Source organism: Nipponia nippon, unplaced genomic scaffold (genome assembly GCF_047370975.1).
Source record: "Nipponia nippon isolate SJK-2023a ecotype South Korea unplaced genomic scaffold, ASM4737097v1 scaffold_4, whole genome shotgun sequence".
NCBI lineage: Eukaryota > Metazoa > Chordata > Aves > Pelecaniformes > Threskiornithidae > Nipponia > Nipponia nippon.
This window is the reverse complement of record NW_028262358.1, coordinates 65592406-65606632: the sequence shown is the minus strand read 5'-3', so window position 1 is coordinate 65606632 and position 14227 is coordinate 65592406. Positions and strand designations below refer to the sequence as shown.

Sequence of the window (14227 nt, the reverse complement as noted above, 5' to 3'; positions counted from 1 at the left end):
TTTATTGCAATTTAAAGCAAAAGAGATCTCATTTCCCCTCACTCTCATCCTTCAGGATCAATTATTCAATCAATGTCTTGAAGTACCTGTACAAATCAGCTAAACAGTCTTGCCTCTCATTACAGATATATTTGCTACTATATCGATCAAGTCTTACAGGACCTATCAGCATTTTCCACATAAATCGGGCCCACAATCTGAAAAGTCAGCAAGTTGGGGCAATAGATCCCTGAAGCAGACATACCTTTTCCAAAGAGAAAACACTTGTCTCAGTTATTTCCCTTTCTTTCTATTTTACCAGTTCGCAGCTCCTTTATCCTATTGCCACAGCTCTACGTGTTTAAACATTCATGCTAGAGAAGCTGCTGCCTATAGGGCAGTTTTCTGACGAGGGTGGAGTGTATTTACCTTATCACTCTAATGAGTAAAAGACCTTAGAGTGCATTCCTCATTCAGGGGAAAAATGCAGATGTTGCTCTCTTAAAACACTACATGAAGCTCCCCAAGGCAAAACATTCAGAGCAACTATTTTAAATCATCAAGAAATGTAGGGTTAAAAACTCTTTCCATGGTCTTACACAGTTGCATGTGTAAATTAGCATTTGTTGTTGTCAGTGTCAAGGTTAAGCATAAGGTTTTCTGGATATGTTACAATATAAGGAAAAACATGAAGGGCTGTCTGCCTTTCTGCTTTCTGGGGAGAGAAAAAAAAAAAAAAAGACCATTTCATGCCAGCAGATGGCTACAACTCATTACTGTGTAAATGTACAGCATGGAAAGTGGAATGACAAATTAATTAGTATTCACCAGGAATATATAACAGAGAATGATTTGTGCTTATGCCATTTTATTTCATGTCACATTAATCAAGTACTAGATAACTGACAAAATGCGTTAAACTAACCATAGCTTTCGCTAGCAGTAGCAGATAAGCTGAAAATTTCTCTCACACAGAGATTTTATTTCCTTACAGACACTGCGACAGAGGAGGTAGCTGTGCACACACACGCACCTCTCCAGCATTACTTACTAACTTACCGTACTGTTCATTTCACTGTAAATTATTGTCACCCAAGGTTACATTAGGCCTTAGCCCAATAAGTTTCTGATTAAACCATAGCCAGCTTGTCTCCCTGGCGCCTGGCTGCACAGAGGAGCCCTCTCTCTCCAGGGAGGCAGCCCGTGCAACAGAAGGGGGTCATGGCTCGGCTTGCTCTGCGGGAATCTCACAGGGAAAACCTACATAACATGTCTGCCAGACCTTTAATGAATAACTTTAAAAGACTTAGATTACTGGCAACAGTGACACAGACACTTTTAATGTGGATCCTAGGCTTTCTACAGCTCTATCAACTCTATGAAAACCTGGGCTTTTTTTCAAGTATGTCTAATAAGGACCTTGAAACTGAGATATTGCAAAATCCTCAGCCGTCCTGAAAAGCAGATGAGGCATCGTGGCTCAAGTCACTTTTATGGCACACAAGTATGCACAAATAAACTAACATGTCTTAAAAAGCACTCTGATTTGGAAGATGCCACTTTTTTTTACTTTGCAGAGCTGTGCCTCAAATCTAATACAGCTACACACCTGTGCACATTTAGCCACTGAATAAAATGCAGCTTTTGCATCAGTGCCACCCAGTGTAGCTTGTTCACAGGGGTTAAAAACAACCTGTGGTGCTGGGCAGCCTTCCTCACCATCTGTGCTGTGGCTGCCCCAGGCAGGTGTCACTGCAGCAGCTCAGCCCCGCGCTGGATTAGCTGGGGCTGGGGTCAGGCTGCCCCAGGAGATGGCTGGGGCATATCCAGTTCAGCCTCCTGAGCTAGCAGGGCACAACTGTAACTCTTGCCCCTATAGCCCAGTCTCCATCCTCTTTTACTGCAGGGAAGTAGGAAGAGAAAATGTGCCTTGTACTACAGCTGCATGGTGACTCAAAACTATCTGAGGTATGGTAGGGTAGCAACACTAAGGTAGCAGTGATGTTGCAAAGTCATATCGAGAAGTATTAGCTAACCAAGAGGCAACAAATGGCATAACACATTTGAAATCAGGCCAGATAAAAAAAAAAACAAAAACCAGCTTAGTTTTCACAGTTGCTCTGATCACTTCTATGGACCTTTACACAGGGCTTTCAGGATCAGTTACAAATTGGGGCACCAGGTGAACATTGAATCTGTACCAGTTTCTAGAAACACATCTTGTTGCTTTGTTTGTTGCTAGGTGGAAAATGACCTGTCAGTGAGCAAGCGCTAATACAGCAAACTGCCACCATAGCCGGGGCCGTGGGTTATGGGTAAGACACAAAGATAGCACTGTGCTACCACTGCACAACTCTTCCCAGTTCAGCCTTGCCCTGCCTTTCTGGGATATCAGAGCAGCACGGTTTTTCACCAGTCACTTACCTACACTGTCTAAATGTTACATTGATTTCCTCTTCACTAATCAAGGAGAAAAGCACAGTGGGAGGCAGCTGTGAGCCATCCAAGAGATGGGATAGAAAGAGATTGGGTTTGTTTTGCAGTGTTCAGTTTAAGAGATAAAGATACCCTTCCATTTAATACACTGCGGCTTGAAGTCTCATGCAGAGAGCATTCATCATATGGCTTCTAAAGATCTATGGTCTTCTAACAGAAATGGGATTCAGCGTTAGGGATGGACCCGTAGGACTGGGTTATGCCAGGTACAGGTGAAATAATCCCTGCACTGGGACTGGTGACGAGCAGCTGTTTACAGAGAAGTCATTGGGAACTGATCTTATTAGATACAGGTGAACAGTGGGCAACTCTAACAAGAAACTGCACACACACTAAAAAGAGGAATTAGAAATTAACTTATTTCCAAAATTTTTAGTAAAATTGCTTGATGGAAAAAGAATAAATATTTATTAACTTAATAAAACATCCAACATAATAAATTTGTATTTAATAGAAAGACAAATAAGAACTCTTAAATAAATGTTTACTGACTCTCTGTAGGGTCTTATTTCCAGCCAAGGACAAGCATGACTCTGAATGAAATTCCCTATTGGTTAAATGGGAAAGGCAGCAGCTAGAAATAATTTTTTCCCACAAGCAGCAGAAGTAGCAAAGCCTAGTTTTCCATGAGCTTGTACCCTTTGCAACTAGATCCCTGCTCATTGTAATAACTCCACTGTTGGACCCATGCCCCTTGTGATACCACTAAGGGGTGAGTGGTTACACATGCTGGCGTGGTGTGGCCGATGGGTCCGGAGGCAGTGGCTGGTGTCCTGCTCCCAAACTGAACATGCAGGAGCAGAGCTCTGCTTTCCTTCCCCTCCATTTGGGCCCTAACTATGGTTTGCCTTCTACTGAGCCACTAATTTTCACAGCATTGGTAAGTAACTTGCTTTGAGTTTTCTATGCCTCTTAACTTTTTTTTGAAGTTGGCTAAGAGGTATTAGGGACAACAAACATTGTGGTTCCATAAACTTATTTTCTTGGGAAAAAGGAAAAAAAAAAAAAAAAAGAACAGGATTGTAATCAACACGTCTGAAGCCATGAATATAGAAAATGGACACTATCAGCTCCTTTCACCATGAAAAACGCTGTGGTCAAAGGATTATGAACAGTTGGATTATTTTTTTCATTCTTTTAAAATTACACTGAAAGCAAGAGAGATGTTCACGGCAGCCTATATCAAGACGGTTTAAATAAAAATGTATAGGAAGTATTACTGTTCAATAAATATTTTGATTTGTACTTGAAAAGAAAGCTCATCCAACCTGTACTGAACAGAATCACTTTGAAAATCAAGAAGCCTGGAAGAGGGCTAGAAGTTGGCCAACCAGGTTTTTATTTCACTTATGCTAATTTTTCACAAATCTTAAGCATAATATTGAGGAGACTAGAAACCCATTATTTTCACGCCAACGCTCAAATGATCTGGCCTAGTTATAGGTAAGAAAAATAAATGCAAGGCAGGAAGAATGCCAAGATTGCTCAAACAGATAGAGAATTGGAATACAAATAAGCTACTTAGCATGGTTTATGCAAAATAGTTGTTACTTTGTTAATGAGATTACAAGTTTGTTTGATAAAGGCAACCACAGCTTCAATACACTTCGATGTCCTAAGGCACTTGAATTAGTAACACACAATGTGCTCATTAAAAAGTAATCACTTTTCTATATCAATAAAGCACACGAGTAACGAATTAGGAATTGCTGCAGGGACCTCAAAAGTCATAGCCACCGGGGCGTAGCTGCACGCAGTGCTTCTGGTGGGGCGATAGTCAGGCATCTGGCAGCAGAGCTGTTTGCATCTGCTCCCTGACTTTGGGGAAGGGGCTCCTTCCCAAACGGCCGCTCATCACCACCTCTGTACGACTTACAGGCTGTGCCAGCATCCCCTTGTGGATGTCCACAGAATAAACTCGATCAGAAAATGCATCCAGTTTAAAAAGAATCTAGTTCATAGCTTTCCCTCAAAGCCCGGAAACAGTTTATGCAGCTTTTCAGCTGGATCAATAACGTGAACCAATTTACCATGTGAAGACACAAATGCTTGTACTAGAAAAGCAACAAAGTAGAAAACAGGGAAAGTAGGAGAGGAAAAAAACCAAAGCAGAAATTGATATAAAATCACCACCCCTAAAAAGTGCAGATGATCAAAGGCTTGATGCTAAGTAATGAGAACACAGCAGTTAAGCTGTGTGATCTGGTTAATTTGTGAGAGGTTGCGTTTGTTACAAGCAAAAGCATTGCAACATTTCCAAAACAAAGTTTTACATCTAGAAAAAAGATTAACAGGTCATCCCTAAAGATTATCCTGGGAAACCACAGTCCTGAAGAGGACTGAGACCCAGAGCAGGTGTGCAATGCAGCAAGGGCCTCCGAATGCTCCAGCAATCATGGCTAATAAGCCCTTTGGATGACTGAACAGCAGAGTAGCAAGGGGGAATAAAGACACAATTTTACCTTTAGGAGGGTCATGGGTGACACTCCTATGAGATTGCAGCCTTTGGTGTGCCCACATTTCAAAAGGTATCTTTAAAAATTAGAGAGCACAGAGAAAACCTGCAAGGATGTTTCAAGGATGGGCAAAAAAATTTCCTACTATAAGGAACTAAAAGACCAGTGTGTGTAGTTTAACAGGAAAGAGATTGAGAAGTGACATTGCAAGGCATAAGTACTTTCACGGTGAAAAAATACCAGGTCCCCAAAGTCTCCCTGACCCACTGAGGAAGAGGCAAGCAGATCGAGCAGCTAGAAGCAGAAGCATGGCAAGCTCTAAACCAGACATGAGGCAAGCGTTTTACACCATGCACAAGCCATAGAAAGGGACAGATGATTCTCCATCTCCTCATGTTTCCAAACCAAGGCTAAATGCTTTTTGGGAAAACAAGCCTTAAACAATACATTTTTTGGATTCTACAAAGGACACAGAAGGATATAAAATTACCTGTAATAATAAAGATACCAAACTACCTGATGTAACAGCCTTTATCGAATTTAGGTTGAACAGAAAAACAAAGGATTTTGGTGTTCTAGCAGAGCATCCAGAAGAAAGATGAGATCTAAATGCTCATTTAGCATTTCAATTTAATAAAATTAACACACTTTTCAGGAAGCCTTTTAGCTCGATAGCCCAGCAAACTAAAGCCCTTTTGCCATTCAAAATGTGTCTCCTGAGCAGTGGACCCAGCTTACCAACACCCCTCCTGGGCCAGGGGACACCTATGGGAATATCCAACCCCGTGGGACCAGTTTTGACCCTGGCTCAGGGAGAAACAGGAGTCTACGCCCAACTCACTGGTCTGTGCTGAAAGGCTCTGTCCTTACTGAGCCCAGACCAAACCACTGCCTCCTTTTTCCACCATAATTACAGAAATATTGAGTTTTTTAAAAAAGTTTCGGTCTCGCAGCAACCTTTTAGTGTTTTCCCTGAGAAAGAGCAACGTCAGCTCTGTCAGTTCAGCTGCCATGCACGCAGGCAATTTGCCTTTATGGAATATGTACTTCTTGGTTACTGCCCAAAAGGCTCTCAAACACCTGCAATAACTAGGGGTTTTTTTTTGTTTACTGCGGTTGAGTCTTCACAGGCAGATCTTACTCCTTCCCCTCAGCTCCAACAGGTATTTCATTGCCTTTTCATATTCCCTAGTAAAGCCACCTAGAAATTTTAAGAGAAAGTTTCCCTTCAGAGGCTGTAATTAAATCAAAATATTCAGCAAGAATGTGTTGCTCAACACACGCAAAGATGAGAAGTTAAAGTAATTCCTTCCAACAAGGTAGGCGTGGTGTTCAACATTTCTAATGTTACTTGGCAGGTTTTGGAAATAGAAGTCATTTAAAAATCGAAGGAATTCATTTGTGTTCATATTTTAAGTAAATAATCAAAATGATACAGCTGAAATAGGAGTTTTAGTGGCTCTAAAATTAATGTTCCTTAAATTCCATTTCACAGTAAATTAAGTTTCTGATTCAAGCCAAAAGGAAAATTTTGAAATGGCTGAATTTCCCGTGAGCCAGGAAGAGAGCTTTCGGCAGGTCCGCAGGGCTGGCAGCACCGGGGCGGGGGGGGTGAAGAGCAATCCTTTGCTTCTTTCCGATTGGTGAGCAATCAGTGACATTCTCACAAAGCTCCTGAATCCATCTATTTTCCCAAACACACCCAAGCTTCACAGATCATCCAAGAAACCATATGTTCCTGTGCTACTAATCCATGCCTGGCCCACATTTCCCAGTTTTCCTTTGACTGTGGTAGAGACGATGACGCAGCAGAGACACGGGAGGCATTGCCACTGCAGACTGGGGCTTGCCGGGGTGCAGAAGCCCCGCTCTGCCTAACGCCGCTGCCCATGCGGCACCGGAGCTCCTGTCAGCTTTATGCACACCTGCCACCATCCCAGCCAACCTAGGCAGAAAATTAATTCCCCTCATAGTAAAAATATGTTTAACCTTGTTTCCACCTGCATTTGTCCTGCTTCAATACGGAGACTTGCTTGTCTGCCGCGTTGAACAGCCATTAGCCAAGTTTTGTTCCTCGTGTACCTGCTGTGATCAGAGGTGGCACCTGCCATTCCACAAGGAGGCTCTACAAACGTGGAGGGTCGGGAATTTTCTCATTCTTCCTGGGCAGAAACTAACCACTTCCAAGCTGTCTGCTCTGCGTCCATCAGCTGTCTGGCCCCGCGACAGTCAGGTGTGACGAGCAAGGCAGCTACATGCTTCATTATCTCCCCTGACTCACATTTGACAGAAAGAACTAATATCTCAAGTGCGCAAGGAAAACCAATTAAAAAATCCAAGTGACTGTTTTGCCCTTGTGTGCAGGTATTTAGTTCCCATGAATGTCATTGTGAGCCATGCACATGTTTCAAAGAGAAATACCCCCCTGGCTCATTTCGTAATGTCACAGCACTTGGAATTTGGTCACAGACTTTACTCCCACAGACTGACATCTCCAATTGTTCAAGACTTTTTTTAAATTTTTTTTTTTCAAGAATACTGGTTAGGAAGGAATTTTTAAAAGGATCCAGAAGACCGTCATCAAAATATTGCAAATGTTTTGCAGATCAGAACACTAACATTCATGATAGCCTAAAAAAAATCTGAATTAACTTTTTATGTGCAAAAAAAAAAGTTTAAGGAATTTATTGATCACAGCTGACAGGTATCCATGCAAGGAAGGAATTATCTGGCAACATGGGCCTATAATAATATTGATATACTCACCACCTGGCTTTTAATCCATGCTTTTCACTTTATGATCATAAAGCACTTTATGAACGAGGTCAAACATCTAGTGGGAAAAGGCAGAATGAGATGTAATGGTTAGAAACCAAAGCCAAACAAATACAAGAAAGAAATAAGGCACACTCCATTTGTTTTTTTATCAGTCACAACAGCAAGTGATCAACAAAAGCAGGAATTTGCCTGCAAACTTGCTATTCTCCATCACTTCTTGTCACAGAGGGAGGATCTCATGCCAAATATGTTACAGTTCAAATAAAATCACAAACTTAAAGTAATTATTAGGCGAGGCTGTTTGCCTCTTGAACACAGAAGGTGAAGAAAACAAGGTGAACATAGAAATACCTCTTTCCCCTGAAAATCTACACTGCATTTCCCATTAACTTCAGCCTACCCACCTACCCAATTAGTCAAACAAATCTTGTAGTACAACCTTTCTAGATGCCCAGAAAGAACGGCTGTCAAATGGTAGGTTTCATCTCGAGCTCATGGTCTGGTTTCAGATTTGGTAGGCATTAAAGAAATAAAATCCTTACCATCTCTCAAATGCACATGAAATAAGTCAGATTTTTTGTCCAGGTCATAACAAGCTGCTGAAGCCACAAACCCACAATGCTTAATGTTACCTGATGCCTTCATTAAGCATCAGATCTGATAAGTCAAAGACTGAATGTTGAGGTAGATTAACCTGATCTCCAACAACCTGAAGCACATCTCTGCTGGAATTCAAGCACACAGGCAGGTCAAACAGTGAGATTCTGCATTGCCCCAAGTGAAGTCAACACAACCCGTGTGCAATAGCAATTCCAAGATGCCAAGTCTACTGACCAGATGTTTTTAGAAACCTGAAGGTGTAGGGAAGGACTATAAAATGACTGATCATCTTTTTAAACCAATCGATGCATCCTAGACGCAGTTCTGCCATAGGCTGGTGAACAGATGCGAAAAACTAAACACACTGAACACCTCAAACCCAATTACCTGAACGTTTAAAAGGTTCTTGAATTCTTTGGCACGTCTGGCCCCCAAAAATCACACATTTTCAACTTTGCTAAAAAAGAAACCTTCCTGAGTTTCACTGTTCTGCAGCTGCTCTTTGGAAAAAAATGCTGTTGGTACAGCATCCACTCGGTCACTTGCTGCTTGCCTCAATGGTCTGGTCTGAAAACTCTTCAGAGCAGAGACAACGTGTAAGCCTGTGTGGTATGTATAACAGGGTCTTCACCCTGCGTGAGCATTTGTGATCTATTGTAAGATTAATATTATATCTAGAAAGAGGGTGCTTATTGTTTAGACCGGCCTGTACAACATTAGCAGATGACAGAACCATATTTCTCGAAAGGTAGCAGCCTTACATATTGAGCCCTGCCTGGCCCAACATCTCCAAAAGTTTCAAAGCCCTACATTACTTCAATATGCACTTTCAAACTTTGTGGTTGAGTCATTTTGCAAGTGAACTCCAGTCCTACTAGGAATCACAGGCCTACACAAACAAACCAAAGTCCAAAAAGAGATAACAGCGTGAGCAAAGGGCAGAATGTGGATGCAGGGAAAAAAGGAAGAAAGCAGGATAAATAAGGTCCACACTTGGAGAGCTGAAGGATCTTGCTCAGCACAGCTGCTGCAGAGGAAAATGAGCCCGAGTTACATATTGTCGGTGTTTGTGAAGGAGCTGCCCGGCTACATTCTCTTTGCTGGGATCTTTTTGCCCGTGACTTTACTCCTGCTGCTGCTAATTGCTTACTTCAGGATCAAACTATTAGAAGGTGAGTCAGGGCTCAGGGGTAATGAGTGGGTAAGCAGGCAAAACTTCTCGTACAACAGGCTACTGTTAAGCTTGTACCATTAACTAAACTGAAGAGAACTACGATCATAAAAAATTTTCTGAAGTTGTACTGCATTTTAGACCATTTTCTATTTGCAAATTGTTACAAGAATTTGTTTAGAACTTGGACTGAACCCTCACTTAAAACTCCACAGTTTTACATACCACACTATAGAAGATTTTACTATACTACACTATAGAAGAGGCAACCAAAACGGAGAAAAAGAATAGGGTGGCTAAAGTACAGGTCATTTTCCTCTGTGCTTTCACCGTGCAAGTCTTCAGTGAGACAGTTAACAGCAGTTACACCCTATAATTGGTTGGTTATTGAGTGCATGTCTGTGTTCTTTCAAAGGCACGTTCTTGCTTTTACTTTGTACCTAAATGCACAGTTGCCATGTTGCCTTTTCTATTTTAAAATCAGCTTGTACTCACTTAAAAAATCTTTCTTCAGAGTAAAACCAAAACAAGAAACACCCCCACCCAAGTAAATGCACAGTCAGCGCAACGCACCTGGGTACTGCAACCCGAGGCTGCTCACGGAGCCTGACTGGTCCTGCACAGAAAAGACACTGGGCTACAACTGTGGCAGGCAGGGAGTTTCTTTTAGAAGGGAAACTCCTGTACATCAGACTACCCATTTCAATGGGACGATCTTCATGCCTTCCAGGTTTGGGTCCCAGCCGCAGCAGCAGACTCACCCATGTGCTGCTCTCGTTTTAGGCTTCCAGCTGCCAAGGCCAGCCCCAGTGCACGTTCAGATCAGCATCCTCATCCTTTCTTTCCTTCAGCCCTTCTAAAACATGTTCTTGCAGACACTGGGCTAAGCTTGTTCTTCAAATTAGCTGCCTTTTGAACCTTTTCTCAACAGGGAGTGTCAGGAGAGCTAAGATGATATCCTAGATTTCCTCTGTAAACTTCAGATGCTTCTTGGTACAGCTTGGTGAGAACCCTGCCTGGGACAACAGTTCACGATGCATGTGCTACATGTTTCAGCTCTAGCAGCTCACCTGTGATCTCAAAAGCAGGGACTTGGCTAGGGCAGGCAGGACAATCCTGACCACAGGGCTCTGCAGCTAAGCTGGGACATTCACCTCCAGCTGGCCTGAGGTGCATCAGCCCAACAGGAGAAGGTTAGATTTACCCATGAGCTCAGGGCTAGGGAAGAACCCTTACCTAGATGCCAGATCAAATACTGTAATTTGTACATTCATTCAAGTTTGCTCTATCCTGCAGTCTTCTGAAATCCTGAAAACTGGGCAATTCAACACAGTTCCAAAAGTAAGAAAGGCCACACGTACCCAGAAACGTAGAATGAACTCACTTCCTATTCTGTATAACATCTCCGGGCATTTAGACCTGAGGCTTTAACAGAGGGGAAGGGTGTTTGCATACAAGCGTACACCACAAGTTACCTTCAGGCTGCTAAAACTCAAACATTTCCTGTTCAAGATGTGCTTTAGGATGCTGAATTAATCAGCGAGGGAAGCCTGTTCCGCATGCCTAACCCAGCTCTGCCTTCGGCTATAAATTATGCTTACAGCAAGGTGCTGACAGTTTTCCACACACTGATAAACAACAACCAAAAAATGGTGTGGTGCCAAAACATCATACAATTCAATATCTATGAGGGAATGGGAAGGCTAAGTATTGAGAGCTCTTTCTTGAAAAAGGTTGAAATGGAAACTAATGAAATTATTGCATTGGACCTTGGATAAAAGAGGTGATTCTCCCTTTCAGCAAATAATCATGTCTGTGTCCATCTGTGACATTAGTTATTGTGAAATAATACTGAGATACTACTGAACTCATTCTTACCTGGTGATGCTTTTGCTTTCCTATTCCAGCTAGGATCAAGCGAAACGGGAAAAGCAGGTGGGTTACGGATCCCATCAGTTCAGGTATTTTGCTGAGGCTCAGACAATACTTTCATTAAGCGAAAAGAGCCCATCTGGAAAAAACCACAGATGTTCGCATTTATGCTGCATGATCAACTGCTGAAACAAACTGGCCTGCCCTTTTTCACAGTGCCCGTATCCTCCTTAGCTGCACTTTCTGCAGGTCTGTAAATAATCTGCAAAACCAGATGTTAAATCCTGCTTCTCTTAAAGCACAGAATTTTTAGCTTTGGATTTGTAGTGAGTTTAAGTAAGTAACGATTTCCTAAATTTTCTGAGATTAGCAATCAAGGCTTTAAGAGAGAGAGGTGCATGAAGTAGTTGGCAGACTAATTTGCCAAAGGAATATTGCTTTTGTGCTTCTCTCTTTCATAACTGAGAAGGATGCTTGAAGGGAATCATCTGGCTGTTCAGTGCCTCAGGGCAGGAGATTCTCCATTTGCAGATCACAGGTGTTCTGGCTGTGACTCTCAAGAGAATGCGGGATGAATTCCTGTCTATTTAATACGTTGGGCATCGCAGTCCCAGCTCTGCCTCCAGGCCCTTCTTTTGCTTGATCCGAGAGTGCCAGAGTCCAACCTACCACTTAGGCCTCCAGCCAGCTCACACAAATCATCCCAAGCAGCTCTCCCTGTATAGGCAAGGGGAGCCAGCTTCAGCTTAAGACCATCCGGTGAGCGAAATGACTAACCACAGATAAGCCTGAGAACAGACTCCTTTAAATGCCGACCCTCCCTCTCTGACAAAGCCTCAGAAATTCAGCAGGCTTTAGATGCCTATTTCCTTAGAACTCTTTAAAAGGGGGGAAAAAAAAAATATCAAATTTGCATTACTAAAAGCAAGGCTGCCTTGTTTCATTATCAAATAAGCATTTCATTTTTCTCTGTGCAGCAACCGAGAAGCTCCATGTAAATATATCAAAACCCACCTTGGTATTCTCCCTTCAAGTTTCCTTTAAAATAAAACTAAAGCCAACAAACAAAACAGCACACATTTCTCCTGAACAACTAGCAATGACAAGGGAAGCTAATATCCCGTGACAAAGTGTTTTATGCTAACTGGGCTTTTTTTTTCATTTTCTTTTTTTCTTTTCTTTTTTTTTTTTTTTTTCCCTTTTCTCTGTTTCTCCATTGCTCTCCAAATATTCTCCAAGCCTCTGACGATGCCGTCCTGTTCTGAGGATGCCAGGTTACGGGGGCAGAGATAATTTTTCTGTTCTCTTTGTACCACAGGTGGCATCGGGAGGATCAGGCCAAATTGAGGCTCTCATGGCACTGCCACAGTAAAGCAGAAGGCGAATTGCCAGTACAAGCTAACTGCTCTCCTTGCTGTTGTTTAAGGATTTTATTCTGATTGAAAGCTGGTGGAGGCAAATAAGAACAGAGTATTTCTGTTGATGTCAATAAAGTTTGTGTCAGTGCTTCACTGGGCATAGGCACAGTCCCAATCTCACACTCAGAAGACTTTGTTCTAGGAGCATGGACGAACTGATACTAACGTGCTACTTAGGTATCTTCAATTTAATAAGATTAGTTCTTACTAATACATGCCGGCTCCTTTTCTTTATAAAAATTCACCATCGGAAATTAGCCCATTCTTACGGAATTTTGTGTTGTTTGGTTTATTTTTCAGTTGATGGGGAACTGGCCATGGCACAAGACCCCCAAAAGGTTCTCCTGAATTACCATGGCCAGTGGCAGAAACCAAGGAGATCTGGACAAAAAGAGAAAAAATGCAAGAACTGAAGGACATTTAAGGGAGTCTCACGCCTCAAGAAGCAAGCTTAAACCCAGTACTCAGCTCTGCAGGTTTAAAAATAACCGGCTGTAGATAAATACCACGGAGGAAAACAAAACAGAGGGAAGAAATTAGTGCTGTGCCGTACAAATGAAACAGCTGCTGCCATTCAAAAGGGTTTGGTAACAGTTTTGCTTCCTCACAGGAGGCCAAGTAAGCAGCACTCGTGCAACTCATCGGACACCAGAGACCTCCTACAACGTACCGTGCCAGTTCCCTTGCATGACACAGGATCTGGGGGGAGGGAAAGCACCTTGCTCACTAGCCCTTCCCTAGCCTACTGAGAAGAAAGCTATATAACAAGCTCCCGAGAGAGCTGAGCTGGCGTATGCAAGGAAGGCAGTCTTTTTAAATTGGAGATGCATAAATAGCAAGTTCATATCAAGCACTGACATCTAGGAAATTGAGAAGGGTGATGAAGGGGAACTGACTTTATTTATTAGCTTATACGCTTTGTGAAAGGTTGTAGGTTTTGTAAGTATGTTTTCCATAGAATTTGGAAGCAAAATGTAACAGTGATGGGAAACAAAAGGACTTCTCTCTGCTGACTGACCATGCCAAATTTTGAAACCATGAAAAGATTCCGTCAGTATTCTGTAAACCAGTTATTATTCTAGTTTAAGGACAAATGGATGATTTTTCAAATTAAAAACCCCGTAAGTATGGAGTTTTCTTTTCTGCATGTCATTTGTCACACATAAAAAAATCTTCCCCCCCCCCATTAGCTGTAGATGTACAATTTTTAGTGCATCTCTGGCTGTGGCAGATGGTCCACAGAAACGCATCTCAAACTGTTTGAAAGCACTTTTGGCTTCTCTGTTTCTGACTCTCAAGTTTAAACCCAAACTGATGAAGAATGAGAAGTAACTACCATTACTGTCCCTGATATTTACTGTCCCTATCTGCTAGCAATTGCCATCTGCAATTACCTTTCATTACAGCTGTTTGTCATTACCTAGCCTGCAAGAACAGAGTGGATAATGCCCTGTCTG

The 14227-nt window shown here is 42.2% G+C and overlaps 1 protein-coding gene across 1 annotated transcript; it reads left to right on the top strand.

Annotated features, from left to right (window-relative positions):
* The first annotated feature begins 9271 nt into the window (after positions 1–9271).
* SMLR1 (small leucine rich protein 1) lies at positions 9272–13879 on the top strand. The gene is given in 2 exon segments (XM_009460829.2): positions 9272–9481; positions 13071–13879. Coding segments are annotated over 2 exon segments (288 nt in total). The 5' UTR covers positions 9272–9348; the 3' UTR covers positions 13226–13879.
* The last annotated feature ends 348 nt before the right edge of the window (positions 13880–14227 follow it).